Below are 17,176 nucleotides of genomic sequence, written 5' to 3'. Positions count from 1 at the left end.
TTTTTGTAATGTTACGCACTTGTAAGACGGAGACAACACATGCGGGTGTAGCGTCCTCTTAACATATAAATATTCAAATTTTTTCCATTTGGCGTGTTAACCTTAGATATCATAGAAAATAGCCAAGACATTATTCTGTTAATTTAAATTCATCGTCCTTATACATTAAGCGTTTCAAATATTACATCAGTTGATCTGACATGTTAATTTAGCCATTTTAAAAATATCTTGAGACTTGGGTGACATTTTACATTTTTTTATTTGATATTTCTTTATTCATTCAATACTATTATATAGAAATCTAATAAGAAATTATGCAAAATTAATATTTTGAGGTTGGAATATTATTTTGACTTTGTATTCATATTTTTTATAGTTTTATTATATGTATTTTCCAAAAATTTGTTAACTGGTACCTATCCAAATTCTTTATTAATTTCTAATTACTCTTTATTAAATACTTGTATGTACTTTTAATAGCACCAGGTGTGTTGAAGCATTTTAAATTATAATCAAATTTTCAAAATATTTCGATTAGTTTTGAGCTGTTTACTGACATTTTAATTTTTCAACCTTTTTAGTTTTTTTTAAATTAATATCGATAAAAATGTATTTGTTGGGTAGAAAAACTTGAAAATGTAATACAAGGCTTCTTACACATTGTTACAATAGCAGTGGAAAATATTAAAAATACATAGGCACGGTTTTTTTTATAAGTATTTAAAGTTCAAATTTTGACAAAATACGTAAAAATTATGACAATGTTCAAATTATCTTAGATAAAAATTCATAAAAGTTTTTCATTTTGTGAAATGGCCTATAGATCTTTAATATTTCTCAACTACTATTATAACTACTTTTGACAAATCTAGCATTGAATTTTCAAGCATTCGCCATCTCCTAAAGAATTTTTCAACGTTTATAGGAAAGAAAATCTAAAAAAATTGAAAATTAAAAATCTCAACTAATAACTTAAATAAGTCAAAGTATTTTGAAAATTTCAAGTATTTAGAAATATTAGTTTTTGAATTACAACAAAGTAAAAAAATCATTGCAAGAGAATTTGCTAATTTACATGTGAAAAGCAATATCTTGATTTCCAAATTTTTGTAGAAAATTGATTTGACTTGCCTACTTTTTTTTTTTGTCAAATGTAGGGAAATTTAGAGGACTTGTATTAAATTTTCAAGTTTTTCCAATAATTTGTCAATTTTTATGATTCATTAACATTAATTTTAATTTAAGTAACTCATAAAAATGATTGTGGATTTAAGCCCAACATTTTTTATGAATTTCCACTATCAACCACTTATAAAAGTTATATTAAATTTTCAACTTTTTGACCGTGTTAAATGTTTTATCTGTAATAATTTGAAAAAAAAATAAAAAAAACTCAAAATTTTTTTATGCCTATATAAAATCAAAAAAAAGTCCTAATTTAAAAAAAATTATGATGCATATAAATTGCTAATATAAACATGCAGAAGAAATTTAATTTATCTACAGTTAGGATTTAACTAAAAAACTAATAAGAGGTAATCAACAATTTCATATGAGATATGACTATAAATAGTTCATTTACAAGCCACAATATTTTAAAAATTTGAAAGTGTTTTAAAGATTCAAGTTTAAACATTCACTAAAAATTTCAAGTATCTAATATATATGTAATTTTTTTTAGTGTTACATTGAAGCTAATATCGATTTTTTTTAACAATAGTTTTGCATAATGAAATCTCTTTTTACTCTAAATTTTTAATTTGCTTTTGTCGACACTTTTGAAAACTATTTATGAATTTCACTTTTACCCAGAGTAACAGCAAGATTCACTTTCCCGTCAGAAAAAATGCTGTTGAAGATAGTCAAAGCATTTTTTTTTTTTACCCAAAAAATGATGAAAGACACAAAAAACTTAATACATCATTGTAAAATCAATACATTCATCATTCTAAAAAAAAATTAAATATATTACATTGTGTAAAGTAATAAAAAAAAAAAAAAATAGTAAATCTAATAAAACCATGCATACCTTATAATCTATAACTTACTCTAATAAATGATTTCTATATTTTAGATCAACCCTATCTACCCATCAATGATTTTCTAAAATGTATTCTTGATGTTTCACAAAATAATATTTTCCAATTGTATATGGGAGAAGTATACTATAAAATATTGGAACAAAGTATTTTGTCACAGAATTATTATTGGCATTCATTAAGCAGTTATTGGAATGGCAAGTATATATTTTTTTTTATAAACAACCAATCATTAATGGATATATTTTAGATTTGTTTTCATTGGCTTACAATTTATACTATGAAAATTTTGCAAATATGAGACATGTTTCGATAAAAATCATGAAGCACGTAGTAGTCAGAGGTGATGCCCATTCTAGTGTATCATTAGCAATTAAAAAAAAGTAAATATTTATGATAGTTACTGTTATAATAATTACTATAACACACTTTGCTACTTATATTCATAAAAATTCTATAATCAAAAATTGATAATATTAAAAAATTATTATCCACATGATTAATAGTTTTCAAGTTTCTGTTAAGATCAAAATTTACAATTTTTGAAAATTATTTTTATTAATTACCTTTTTTTTTGAATTCACCATTCATTAATGTTATATTTTAAATTATCTTGTAAACTTAAATAAGCAAAGTTTCCTATTTAATTTATAACACTTTTTTTTTTTTGTAAATGTATTTCAATAAATATAATATTATCTGTTATGACATTTATTACTGTGTAAAGTATTAACCTTCTTTTGTAAACATTTTGCCTGAGAAATTCAAGTTATGTGCAATTCTAACATTTTATATACATATATTTATTATATTTGTTGATGTCTATTATCAACTTGATTTTTTAAAACATTTCTATAAATTGTTACTAATGCAAAAAGAAACGATTCTTCCAGTGTCTAATACATTTAATATTCTTAAAAGATTTTAAGTAAGTATTTTGATTAGTTTATTTCACTAAAATTATAGATAGACCTCTATAGTTTATAAATTGATAATAAATAGTGTATTCACCAACAAACATAAGAATTAAAAATACAGGCAAAAAGGTAATATAAAAAATTTAATTCCAGAAAGTTAATGCTTTTTGTAATGAGTGTACAAGATTAAAAAAATCACAATATTTACTAAATTTTAAATATTATAAACTTGTATTTAATTTATTTGACATGTATATATAATAATTTGTATTACTGTATTATAGAATATTTCCATACTTAAAACACGCAATAATGGACACACTTAAAATGAACAATGACTTTTCTTTAAGAGAAGATTTAATTATTCTTGTATTTGGGGTTTGTAAAACGGTAAGTTTATTTTTTAATATCTTACGAAGATTATTAAATAATTAAATATTATTAGATCTTGTATTTCTAACTAATACGTTTGTAATGTTTATTGCATAATAATATTCCTAATACACCATTTTGAATTAAAAACTAAATGTTTATTAAAGATTTGAATAATATTTAAATATAAAAAATATATTAAAAAAGTGAAAAAAGTATTTTTGCTTAAAAAAAAATTTTAAAAAATATGAAAACATAATATATAGTATTTTACAGTTGTAAAAATACTATATCACTTACAATTTGATAAACTATAAGATGCAAATTACATTTTTTTTATTTTTAATAATTTAAAAGCTTAGTTACTTTAGGTAGATTTAAAAATTTCTTATTACCAGGGCTGTGAATTTAATGCACTTAAAAACTATTAAATATGCATGCATGTATGCACTAAAATCTGACAAAATATGTTCTAAAAATTCTTAAAATATGCTAAAAAAACTACAAAAATTAAATTTTTATTTTTATTTTTTTCATTAGTAAATGTTTTTTTTATTAATTTTAGTTTAAATATTAGTATTTTTACTTCTTGATATGAGTATATGAGTTATTGATCTTAACTAGTCTTGGTCTTCGTCGAGTTGATATCAGCAAATTAATTTAATCTCGACTTCAATAGTACAATAGGTAGTCAATAATATTATACATTAAATACCCGAGTAAAAATAGAATTATTTCGATAAAACTATAAAAGTTATAGTTTATACCTACTATAAGATTGACCGAAAAAATGTAAATATTACGAAAAAAAAAGCATTTAAACAAAAATATTATTAAAACATGCATTTGTATGCCCTAACCCATGAAATATGCGAAAATATGCAAAATAAAATTTAGTATATGAATTACAAATAAGTCAAAACAAATTTTGACCGAATCCATTTTTTTATAAAGTGTAGCAAAAAAAACATGCAAATGCATTAAATTCACAGCCCTGCTTATTACCATAACAATAACCAGAAGCGGTTTGATGATTTTTTTGCCTGAGAATTATGAACCACATGAACCATGAACCACAAACATTATTTTTATTTTTTGTTCTTTTAGCACATGTAATAAGGACTCCCTTAATTTACAATTTGAAAATTTGTTTTGTCTTTTTTCTAAATTAGTAAAATATTTAAAAAGTTTAATTTAAATATTCTTAAATACTTTGTAACCAATATAAATATTAACATTTAATGTAATATCTATTTAAAGTTTATTAAATTCTCTATTTCTTACATAGAAATATGTTTATTATATCTCTTGTTTTTACTGTACAATATATTATTAACATAATTTTATCCAAAAAACACAAATATTAATTACCTATATTGGCTATTATAATGTATAGATCATTAGTTATGTTTTTATATTATCATTTTAAGAGGATGCTACACATACATTTTTTTGTCACTAGTCACTGCCTTCCAAATGCATAGCAAAGCAAATATACTCTTAGCAAATCACTTTATTGATATTAAGAGCATTATCTGTGTTTATATGCGAGTATATCTCGAATTTGTAAGACAGGGGCAACAAATAATGTCTCTGTAGTATTCTCATAATATGATTTTTTTTCTACCAAGACATTTGTAGTGTTCATTATTGCATAAATATGTATTATTTATACAGGGTGATTCTTTTATCAAACAACACTCATTATTTCAAAAACTATTGATTTTTTTCAAATTTTTTTTTTTTCAAAATTTTAGAACCATCTTGTTCTAGAACTATATATTTTTTTAAATATATTCACCCTTATATTTATCAGGTTAACCATTATCAACTTTTGATTTTCAAATGACAACCTATACTTAAAATTTCATAAACTAAAAAGGCTATTTTTTCAATGAATTTTCACGTTTAAATTTTCATTTTTCGTTAATCCGTTTACAAGATATAGCCTCCCAAAGTTGAGTGGTTTTGGGTGGTGTTTGTGTGTTATAGGTGTATGTTAGGTGGTATTTACACACAAACACCATATAAGTGTTGTTTGATAAAAGAATCACCCTGTATATATATATATTAATCTTCTGTACATAATTTATACAAAAATAACCTTTTTGTAATCATTTAACTGTAATTTATTATGCAGTCCACACAAGGACCAGTTTATTCAGAAGATTCTCAATTTTCTGATAAGCCTATCTGCCCCTGGCTATTACCTTGGTTGTTTTTAATTTACAAATAGAGTCATTTAAAGTATTTAGAACAATATTCTACTCAGGGCCGTGTTAAGCTTTTTGGCGCCTTGGAGCACAAATAAAAGTTTAGAAATCAAGCTCGAGGCGCCCCTTGATTTTACTAAGCCGTGGCATCCAGAGGCAAATATCTCTTTCAACCCCCCCCCCCCTTTAACACAACTGGTTCTACATGTAAAAATAAATAACATTACTTTTATATAACTTACATTATGAAATAAAAAATAAAATATCCTACATTTCAATAACAGGGTATTCCTGAATTTTAAAATGTATACAAATAATTATTTATTTAGTTAAATTTAATTAGTTATGGATAGAATGTCGTAATTCACTTTGCCAGTTCATTGAAGAAAACTGCACACATTTGATAAATTTTTATGAAAATGATAGGCTAAAAAAGGTAAGTTCCTTTTCAATTATGCACCAACTTGTTTAATTTTTTTAAAACTAAAATATTTAGGTTCAAGATACACTGTATAATTTGCTAACTTTGTTCATAAAAATACACCATCCAAAATGCCTCGATTTCAACTATAAAGAGTCATATACTTATAACAAGAACATGTGGATTGTTCAATTACATCAAATATATGAATTTGTACGTCGTGAAATACAACAAATAAAAAATAATTCTAATCCCAATTTTTTCAATTACATTTCGGAATTGTCTGTTACAATTTTTTGTACAGTAAGTTATTGTTTTTTACTCAAAAAATGATTTTTAAATACAAACATTGTTATTTAGGTATATTTTAATAAATTACATTCATCAAGACTGGTTTTAGATGAATGTTCTACTCCAAAACGAAAAAAATATGATATTAATGTATTATCCTTTGTAGATGATCTTACCAACTTAAAAACATCAGAAATATGTACCAGGTAAAATTATAAATTATTTTAAATATAAAATATAACATAAATAATATCATATCATGTCTAATAAATAAATTTCTAGACTTAATATAATTACAAAACTACTTGAAAACCATTCATTACCATTTCATGATACGGATTACATAAATTTGTTAGAAAGTATAATCAAATGCTTAAACTCTTATAAGGATACCAAATCAACAAAATACTTAATTATGTATGTTCATTGTTTATTAGTTATTTCAGAGCTTCTATACTTATTTTCTATTTACTATTAATTTATAATTTAGTTGTTGCCATAAATTAATTAGATCAGATAAAATTTGCAAATTGAATCAAATTGGACTTTTCTTTAAGACTGTTTGGACATATGCATTAAAGTAAATACTGTTTTTATGATACTAAAACTTTTAAAAAATACTGCCCCTTTTATCCCTCATTTATTACTTATGTATTTATTATTATTTTAGAACTGTATTATCAAATGAAAATTCTGGTGTATCTCATAATCTTTTGCAGTCATTAATTGTGTTAATAGATTGGCAAGATGAAATGTATTCTGATATACTTAGACTATATTTTAATAAAACAGTAAAAATTGATGATTCTAGTTTGAAAACTTTAGTTGTTTTATTTAAAACAAGGGGATTTTGCAGTGCTTCTTTAAATAAAGCAGTGAGTATAACATGCTATAATAAATTACCAGTATATATTTTTATGTATCTAATTATTATGTTATTTATAGAACATGATGTTATTGCTCGATTGGCTGTTACCACTTAAGATATCAGATAGCTTAATAGTTGAATCATTCTCTAAACTGGATCCCTATCTTTTATTTGAAGTAATTGATTTAATATTGACAAAACCTAGTATTAAAAAATCATTTGTGAATCACAATAATTTTAAAACAAAAAACTCTAACAATTTCACATATACATATTATAATATAGCGCTTCAAGATAGCCCAAATCTTCAACTAAAATTTACTGAACCTGCAATAAATAAAAGTATAAAATGTTTAACATAAGAATTTTATTGAGTTAATAAATTAATGGTTATTTTTAACAGAATTAAGACAATCAATTGATGAAAATATTTTTGAGAGATTAATTAATTTCATAGAAAAATGCATAAAATTAAAGGAAAAAGCAAATATTGTAACACTTCAATGTTTTTTTTCCTTGACTAATTTTCTATGTTTTCTTGAAAATCAATTTCCTCAATTCAATAATGATTTTAATGAATTTAGGTGATTATCAATAATAAATATTTTCATAATTTTGAATGAATATTTTACATTTAATAAGCATTATTGAATTTATTTGTCTCCACAGATTATATAAATTTAAATACATGGAGATAGTGAATAATATAGTTTCAGAACTCAAAGCTGATGTAAACCAACTGAATAATGAAGCATTTGTTAATGTGTGTTCATTATTTCATAAACAATTGCAATTGGTTGATGGTATAATAGTAGATGATTTAATGAATCACAAAACAAATAAAGTTATCTTGAGTGAACTTTATAATTTAAGTAAATTGAATGGTAATAATATTTTTTTCGTTACATTTCATTATACAATAAGTTATGTACAATTTAGTGTTATATTATGTCATTGTGTTTTAGATACAAATACTATGTATCAAGTGTTAAATTATGATAATCTCACAAAAGAACAAAAACTAAGTATTCAAGCAATTAAGGCATTATTACAGACTTGCTTGTTCAAAGTTAAGTATTTCATAAAAATAACTACATTTTTATTAAGAATTTTTAGATCTGTATTGTTATTTATTTTATTTTTAGCCTACAATTTAGAGATAATTGTTATTTATTTGATCATTGATGTATCTTTCTGAAAATAATAAAATAATACTATTATATTTTAAAAGATTTTTTTGGAAAATTTACTACTCGGCATTAAATAATTTTTCAGTCTAGGAACCATTTTTATATGATTATTAATATTTAATGTTCTTAATAATTATTAGTACCTATTTATATATATTTTGTAAATTTTATTTAATGTGACATTGTGACAATGTCATAGAGATAATTTGGATTCTATTTCAATTGATCCCATAAAACTTTTTAAGTTTTTTAATAAATATTATTTGGTTTAGGTTTTTATAAAAATATGATTCTAATTAAAGGTGGATTCTATTAACTAGTGATAAATAACAGTAAGGAACTCAATTTGACCTTATTGTTTTTTATTTTAAATTTAGTTTTGCATATTAATTAATTACACAATTCTATTTGTACAGGTGAATATGGTTATCAAAAATGTTTATTAGAAACAATAGTAGAAGACTTAAATGAATTAGAAGGTTCAATTTGTCAATCATATGCCTACTTCAAAGTACTATAGATTTATACTAATTATATAATAATGTATTTACATTAAATTTAGATCAGTGGTGCCGAAGTGTTTAAAATATACTATCACGTTGTACATCAAGGGGCCCCATAATCCCCCCTATCTTTTTTTTTTAATCATCAGATGCAAATCCAAGCATCTACTTATTAGTAATGTAATGTTTAATTGTATATTTTTAAGTTTTAAGTTTATCCTGGATGCAGTACGCGAAATTATCTCATAGTATCCCCTCCCCATCTAAAAAATCTACTACAACATGTTGATATATCATCTATAAATTGGGTGATTGGCACTACTGAATCAGGTTATTTTGTTCTATATTTGCACTTTGTTTCTTAAGTCTCAAAACCCTAATTATAAAAAAAAAAATAATAATAATAATAAAATAAATAAACTCAAACCCTAATTTCTTGTCAGGTGGCACTGCTGGGGGCCTTCCTTTTCTGTAATTAATGTTATTTTTTTTTCTTTTTCTTTTTAAGTCACCACACTTACTTATTATACACTGTATTTATAGATTGTAAATACATTTTTATCTTCAATAAAAAAAAAAAGTCTCATTGCATATCAGCAGATATTTGTTAACAACTTTCAAAGGAAGGGGCTTTGTAAAGAAAAAACATAGACTTATAAGTGTTATGGGCGGATTTTAAAATATTTTTGGAGATGCCTAAAACCCTTCAAGTTCTCTAAATATCTGCTTATGCCTTGTATGTTGTACAAATATATTTTCAATTATCTAGTATCCATCAACCTGGGTAATCATTATTTCCAATAGGTACTCTTCTTATCTTCTATACTATTTATATATTTATAATTTTACTATATCATGTTATTTTTGTAAATTATTTGAATATTTACGAATAACCAAAAAAATTTATTTTAAAAAACTAGAAAGATTTTAGACAAAATTATTTCTAAAACATTTTTAAATAATTAAATTAATCACAAAATATGTTTTATAAAAAAAGATCATTGGGCAATGTAAACTAGTTAAAACTTTTTTTTAAAACTTTCCCAACCTTTTAAACCACTAATATTTTTATCATTTTTAATGTTGTTCATACTAAGTATAGATAATTAATTGTTAAACAAGAACATTTAATTTTCAGTTTACCAATTTCCTTCATATAGCTTTCAGTTTGGAAAATTTAACAATAGATTTGATAGTCAAAATGAATAAGTTTATTAAGCAACTAGCCAAATCTTGGTGTTCTCGTCAAGAAGGTTTTATCCAAATAACTCAACTTTTAAGTGGTAAACTAATTTGTTAATATTTTATTTCATGTATAATATAATATGTTTATATTACTTTAATTATTTAATTTTAGATGCACTTGAAATAACTACTAAAAATAAATTAGATAAAGTTTGCACTACTAATCTACTTATGTTAATTTGGTCATTACAAAAAATAACTACTACCGAAAATTGTGGACCAAAAATGGTTTGTGCTTTTGTTGACTTACTTGGACATTTTGCATCTGTAAGCTAATTTATTTAATTTTATAACTTTTTTTCTTTAAATATTAATATTGTATTTGATGTAACCCTAGAAAAATAATGGAAGTTTTGGTTCGACTTGGAATATTGATACTAATGTGGTACAACCCATGAGTCCAAAAAATATATTGTTTTATCTAGACAGTCCATTTTTTCAGGTTTGTTTCAATTGCATATACATTTAAAGTTGATTTTTAGACCTTTGATTTAATTTTAACTTAATATTACAGGTGAGAACTGCTGCTATTAGATGTATGAAAGTAATGTGTGATGTTTATGAAAATATTCCAAATACATATATAATATGCTATGAAGAAATGTTTGACATTATATTACATAAACTACAAGAAGGATTTATTGTTGATGTAATTTTTTTACTATTAGATTATATTATTGTGTTATATTATTTGAAGAACTATTTAAAAAATATTTGTAGTACGATATATGTGAAGAAGAACGTGAAGACGAGTATACCAATAGAATTTCTACTTATTTATTATGCATGCAATCATTAATAACGTCAAGTGTTAAGTTTCGAAAAAAATGTTTATTCGAAGTTCTTCAAACAGTTAATATTAAACAAATTAACCTAGGTTAGTATTAGTTTTAATAATGTTTAATTTTTAAATTAAATATTATTTGGTTTTAGATTTGGTGATTAATCTGTTAGAATGTGTAAAAACCGAATTAGAAATGAAATCATATATGGAGTTATTAGAAAATAATTTAAAATTTTTAGTATGGGAGTGGCATTTGAAGTATTCTACTTTTAAAGTAATGTTTTAATATTCTTTATTTTTTTTAATTATTGATCTGTTAATTATTTGTTTAGGAATTTCCAGTTAAATTGTTTTCTTGCACAACAATAGAACAATTCTCTAAAAAATACCCTTTAGAAACCATCCCTATTTTAGTAATCAAAAATGACTTGGATATTTTAAATTCCATAGGTGTTCTCTGTGATTTAATTGAAGTAAGTAACATTTTCTTATTATGTATATATATATTTATTTATTACAATATTGAACCTTTGGTATTAATTTTTTTTGTTTCTAAAATCCCAATTCGTTGAATTTTTATTTATTATTATTATTATTAAATTATTTATTTAGTTGTATTGAACCATGATCTGTAGAAGTTGTTTTAACTAATTTTTATATTTAAACTAGCTGAACCTGTGCACTTCGTAGCTCATAAAAAATCCTACTTATTGTATGTCTCAAACTGTGTGTTAAATACTTAAATTTGTCACCTGTGATTATGCCAGCAGTATATTTTTTTACATTCAGATAGATAACGATTAAAATATATTAACTAATAATCTTACAATGATTTTCAATTTAGTTTATCATCATGTAATTTTATTCGTTTTATCGAGAAAAGTCTTAGACAATTCAAGTATTCAAATGAATGATATTTATTGAAGTGCATTTGGATACACAATATTTTTTGTTCTTCCTTCTGGTGCATACAATACTAAATCAGAATGTTTTTACGACACATGAGCATGCCATATAAGCTGTCCATGTAAAAAGCATGAATTTTCCAAATCCAATCCATAAACTTGTAGCAATTGTCCTTGTGTTTTGTTGCCTATCTTCTGCCTATAAGTCTATATATCTCTGTACCAAATTTTGTCGCAATGGGTCCAACCGTTTAGGAATGCATAAAATACCAATAGATAGACAGAAATCCATTTGTATATATATACAGGGTGATTTTTTTTTATCAAAGAACGCTAATTTTTTAAAAAGTATTGACTTTTTTAAAAATGTTTTTTACATAGTTTCAAGTTGTTAATAAACCATCGTTTTGACAAAAAAATTATTCTTATCATTTTTTAAGTTTTTTACTTTTTTGAATGACAACATAGAGTTTTAATTTCATATTCCAAAGCAGAATATTATTCTAATTATTTTGATTCATAAAAATCGAATTTAGGACGAGTAGTTTATGAGTTTTATGTATTTAAAGTTTAGACAAGCAGAGTTGTGGACAAACATTTTGTGGGGTAACCCCGCACCAATCCACTCTGCCAATCTATAAATACTTATAACTCAAAAACTAATAGCTCTAAATTCGATTTTTATGGATTTAAATACTTAGAAAAATATTCTGCTCTGGAATATGAAATTAAAACTCTATGTTGTCATTCAAAAAAGTAAAAAACTTAAAAAATTATAAGGATAAAAATATAATTTTTAAAAACGTTGGTTTTTTAACAACTTGAAACCATGTAAAAAAATATTTTGAAAAAAGTAAATACTTTTTTAAATAATGAGTCTTCTTTGATAAAAAAAATCACCTTGTATATATAGATGTGTTACTAAGGATTATTATGGAATATGGACTATGGTTACCAGGTGTTTTATTTTCTAGGCAATGGCACATCATAGTCTGTACGTAGCAAGTAACATTGTGCACTCTGGGGTTTGCAAAGGGATTTCCTCTCACTCATAACCCTCTCCTCCTCCTAATATTTATTATTATTATATTAATAAATATTATGTAAACTATAGCTTATGTCTTAGATATTTATCAAAAGTGTCAATTTACAGGAAAACTTTCCTGTTATATTTTCATATTTGTTGGCTATTAATTTAGTAGAGGTACCATTACTTAATCATGATGCAATTAAAAATCTCATTAAAAATCAATTGGGTGAAATGCATTTTAATGAACTAATAAGGTTCCAGTACTCAGATATAATATTACAATTTATCCAAATGGTTGTCATAAATACTGAGCAGCCAATTGTTCCAATACAAATTAGCAGCGATCAGTTTCTGATTTTAATTAATATTTTTCAAGTAAATAATTTGTCTACTTATTCTATTTATTTATATTACTTATTAATTTATGTTCTGTTAACTATAGGAGACATATGTAAGAAGTAACAATCCTTTTTTTACTCACATGGCTACAAAAAAACCCAATTGTATTCAAATAATTGTTCACATATTGTATGTGAATATTTTCAAAACTTTAACATCAGAATTATGGTACAAATATTAGTTTGCTTTTAAATATTAGCTTATTATTTATTTTATTATTTATTTTGTAGGTATCAGTCATTTTTCCAGTATACAATTTTTATGAAGGCTCTTATCGGTCAATTATTAGATTCTAATCAAATAGATGAATTTTCTCATTTTCTAATTAATCAATCTGTACAGTCAATTATCACTTTATTAAACCAAAAAAAATGTGAAATGCATTATTATGCTATAGAATATTTAGAATGGTTATTTATTAATCGAAGATGCATTTTAAAATTTAAAATTAGTCAAATTGGATCTCTGACATCAACTCTACGAATATTGACTAAAAAGCAACATTCCTTAAAAGAAAAATTATTACGTCTATTAAATATTCTTGAAAACTTCAGTAATCAAGTTATTGATTGTGAAACAAATAAAGAAAATAAAACAACACTACATAAAGATATCAATTCTTTTCTTTCTCAACAAAATGAAAACACTAACATAGTTCAATCTTTACAATGTTTAAGACAAAAGGTTAGCCAGTACTCAAATAAATTTTACAAAATAGTAAATACATAGACATTTTTTTCTTTTAGCTACAAACAAATGAAAAAGAACTTCAATGTATGTACCAAGAACTGTTAAATATGCGTGGTTTTTCAGAAGATTGCGTTAAAAGCATTTTACATTGCTTAATTTGTACACTAATAAAGCTTACAAAATGTGATGAATTTGAAGTATGTATTCAAGTTATATGTATATAATAACCTTGAAAATGTTTACAATTATTGTATTATTGTATTAAATTATTTCCTTTATTCATTATTTAATATGTTTGTATTTTAGATTCAAATCTTAGCTGCCAGTTGTTTGGGTATATTAGGTCCAGCTGATTTAACTACCTTAATACTGCAACCAGAACCTGAAGTATTGAGATTAGAATGCCATATATCTCTAGAATACTCATTTATAAAGCATATAGTTGAATTGGTTTTAAATTACTTAAATGACGATAATGTTTCAGTTTTGGAATCAAGTAATATGACCTTATTTCAAATTATGGCAACTCGTGAAGGAAAAAGTTTATATGGTAATACAACTAATAGCTTTCATTCAATCATTGTTCAATTGTATTAACCTTACATATTTTAAATGTAATTAAAAATTTAGATGAATTAGGTGCAAAGGTTTTATACCCATTTAAACATGAATATTCTCAAATAGTAGAATTGGATGTTGAATTATCATTTAATATTCAACAATTTAATCTACTTATTGATAAAAATGAAATCTGGTGTCCAATAGATGAATCCATCTCATACAATAATTGGATTACAAACATTACAAAACATTTATTGGAAACACTTGAAGGCTTTTGCAAAAGTTTATTGCCTATTGCCGAAAATAAAGTAAAAACTATAAAATGATATATTTACATCTATGATATGAATTAATGTAAATATAATTTTAGCCTGTCTTTTGTGAAAACATTTTACCACATCTAGTTTATTTCCTTCTTGAATACAAACCATTGACACGGCCTGTATTAAATAAACATTTGAACTTTTTTTTTCTTAAACATTATAAATTGAAAACAGAAAAAAAAAGTGAAAAGATAAATGGAAATTCTTATCAAGGTAATATTACAAATAATTATTTATAAACAGTATAGATTTGTATTAAATTCTCTAGATAACTATATCACAATTTATTATATATGAAATTATTTTAATTGTATATTTAAATATTTAGTTTTCTAGGTTAGGTTAGGTTAGGTTAGTTCTCTTGTTGTAAATGATAGTATAATACAATAAAACTTCCATATAACGGTCAGCGAAAGGACTGTACATAATTACCGTTATTTAGAGATGGCTGCCCTATAAAGGTGACTGTTAACAGTAGTTCAACATCTTCAAGGTAACCGCTATATAGAGTCCATGCAAGTTTTAAAAATAAATTATTTAATAATTCATATGAATATGGGTATTTAAAAATGAATTTATGATTTGCGAAATACATACTATAGGTACTGTTAACAATTTTAAAAGAATCTCAAGCTTTTTTTAAGTATGCACTAAAATTTAAAAATTGAGTTATATTAGTTTGTTTTAGATTCATTTGATTACTTGAAAAAATTTTTTCAGAATAAATTTCTGCGGTTTTTAACAGATAATAACCATCTATGTCATCTTTTTGAAGAGTGAAAGCTGATAATTGTTTTATTTGATTTAAAACCTCAGAATAGTTTGATACATTGTACTTTGGTTCTTTAGTCTCTTCATTTGTTTCCTCCTCGTTATTATCTGCTGTTATAGTGTTATGAATGACTTGATATCAGTACTATCTTCTTCAGTTCTCAGATTTTTTCAACCAAAAAAAAACTCTTCACCTTGCATATGAGTTGGCAGCATATTAATTGTTCACCAACATTTTTTTTCGTTTTCAAGATCTATGTTATCTAAATCTACATGCAAATTTTCCAAAATAAAATCTGATTTTTTAAAACATTTAATAACACAATGGTTTGTTATTTGTTTTACAGACTGTTTAATCCACATCTAAGTGTCTAATACAGTTATGCTTTTTGCTAGTTCATCAGCATCTTTTATTACGTCGATCTATGATAATATTCATCTAAGTTTTATTTATCGGTAAATAACTTTAAAATTTTGAATTATACTTTGATCTAGAGGCTGACAGTGTGTATGTGATGGTAAAAATTCTAAGCTTATGTTTTGTAATTTTAAATGAGAATGTAATTTACATTATCTAAAACCAAAATTATTTTACATATTTGTTTTTTCATTTTTTTGTCAAACTCCATCAACCACTCAATCATTATACATCATGTCATCCATGCTTTTTTATTCGCTTCCCATATAGGTCTAGACCAGTGCTTCTCAACGGGGGCGATATCCTCCCCTGGTGGGCGGTGAGCTCGTTTTGGATGTTGGGGAGCGGTGATCTAGACTCTAGACGTAGTTCCACATTCTTAAAGCAACGAGGTTTTTTTGATTTGCCTTTAATTAGTTTTTTTTCAAATTCACCTAATAAATTAACACATAACATCATGACAGTCAATCTTTCTTCAGACTTTTTCCCAGAAGTACTAATTTCATTTTTAAAACTGTGGTTTATCCGGAAGAATTTTATAAAATAATCCTGATTCATCTGCATTAAAAATATTTTGATGCTCATAAGAAGAAATTAATTGTTAAACTTTTATACGCCATTCATCCACTGTTTCCTTATCAACCAATTTGGTCTCACCACAATCCACTTTAAAAGAAATGTAACGTGATTTAAATTTATCAAGCCAACCATTTTATGCTTTAAAATGTTCACATTCAAATTCTTTACTTACTTCTAAAGCCTTCTCTTTAAGTATTGGTCCACTGACTGTAATATTTTTAGCATAAGCTGCACAAATCCATTCGTATATAACTTCATTTATATTGTCTGATTCGGTTTAACAACGTTTTATAGTTTTCATATGATCGTTACTATGGGATTTCCACAATTTTAAAATCATTCTTTATTTTTTTTAAGTCAGTGGCTTAATATCTTCCTATTAAAAATTATCAGCAAGAGTATGTGCACTCACATTTTCTTTTTGGTAAAATTCTAACAATTTTATTTTTTCCGCTAAAGTTAGATGTTTACGTTTAGAGGTCATGGAAACTATAGTACAAGCGTACTTCAAAATGTTTTCAACTTACTTAACACTATTGATGAAATACACAGTCACAAACAAGTGTTTGTCGCGTCATCAACATCATAAATTGACCGTTAATTAGAGTGCTTGTTATATAAAAGTATTAATGTATTTTAACCATAACACTCGTCAGG

General features: G+C 24.4%; 1 protein-coding gene across 2 annotated transcripts in view; it reads left to right on the top strand.

The window, feature by feature from the left end:
* Positions 1-17,176, top strand: part of tefu (Serine/threonine-protein kinase tefu) — a 54,112-nt gene that overhangs the window by 3,649 nt on the left and 33,287 nt on the right. For both annotated transcript variants that reach the window (XM_089222998.1, XM_015511984.2), the window contains exons 4-31: positions 2,075-2,236; positions 2,290-2,422; positions 3,241-3,346; positions 5,885-5,977; positions 6,038-6,265; positions 6,323-6,459; positions 6,536-6,670; positions 6,744-6,833; positions 6,924-7,128; positions 7,199-7,463; positions 7,525-7,705; positions 7,791-8,005; positions 8,087-8,191; positions 8,728-8,822; positions 9,953-10,097; positions 10,172-10,326; positions 10,397-10,501; positions 10,574-10,708; positions 10,780-10,936; positions 10,993-11,117; positions 11,176-11,316; positions 12,902-13,153; positions 13,221-13,345; positions 13,408-13,861; positions 13,924-14,064; positions 14,174-14,417; positions 14,498-14,736; positions 14,799-14,964. In XM_089222998.1, coding sequence (XP_089079124.1) covers positions 2,075-2,236; positions 2,290-2,422; positions 3,241-3,346; positions 5,885-5,977; positions 6,038-6,265; positions 6,323-6,459; positions 6,536-6,670; positions 6,744-6,833; positions 6,924-7,128; positions 7,199-7,463; positions 7,525-7,705; positions 7,791-8,005; positions 8,087-8,191; positions 8,728-8,822; positions 9,953-10,097; positions 10,172-10,326; positions 10,397-10,501; positions 10,574-10,708; positions 10,780-10,936; positions 10,993-11,117; positions 11,176-11,316; positions 12,902-13,153; positions 13,221-13,345; positions 13,408-13,861; positions 13,924-14,064; positions 14,174-14,417; positions 14,498-14,736; positions 14,799-14,964 — 4,734 coding nt within the window. The remainder of the gene's footprint in view (positions 1-2,074; positions 2,237-2,289; positions 2,423-3,240; positions 3,347-5,884; positions 5,978-6,037; positions 6,266-6,322; positions 6,460-6,535; positions 6,671-6,743; positions 6,834-6,923; positions 7,129-7,198; positions 7,464-7,524; positions 7,706-7,790; positions 8,006-8,086; positions 8,192-8,727; positions 8,823-9,952; positions 10,098-10,171; positions 10,327-10,396; positions 10,502-10,573; positions 10,709-10,779; positions 10,937-10,992; positions 11,118-11,175; positions 11,317-12,901; positions 13,154-13,220; positions 13,346-13,407; positions 13,862-13,923; positions 14,065-14,173; positions 14,418-14,497; positions 14,737-14,798; positions 14,965-17,176) is intronic.

The sequence above is a fragment of the Diuraphis noxia genome, unplaced genomic scaffold, assembly GCF_037042655.1.
Source record: "Diuraphis noxia isolate RWA-SAM2 unplaced genomic scaffold, SU_Dnox_SAM2 contig0003, whole genome shotgun sequence".
Classification (NCBI taxonomy): domain Eukaryota; kingdom Metazoa; phylum Arthropoda; class Insecta; order Hemiptera; family Aphididae; genus Diuraphis; species Diuraphis noxia.
Note: the sequence above shows the minus strand (reverse complement) of the source record. Positions and strands in the feature narration are given on the sequence as shown.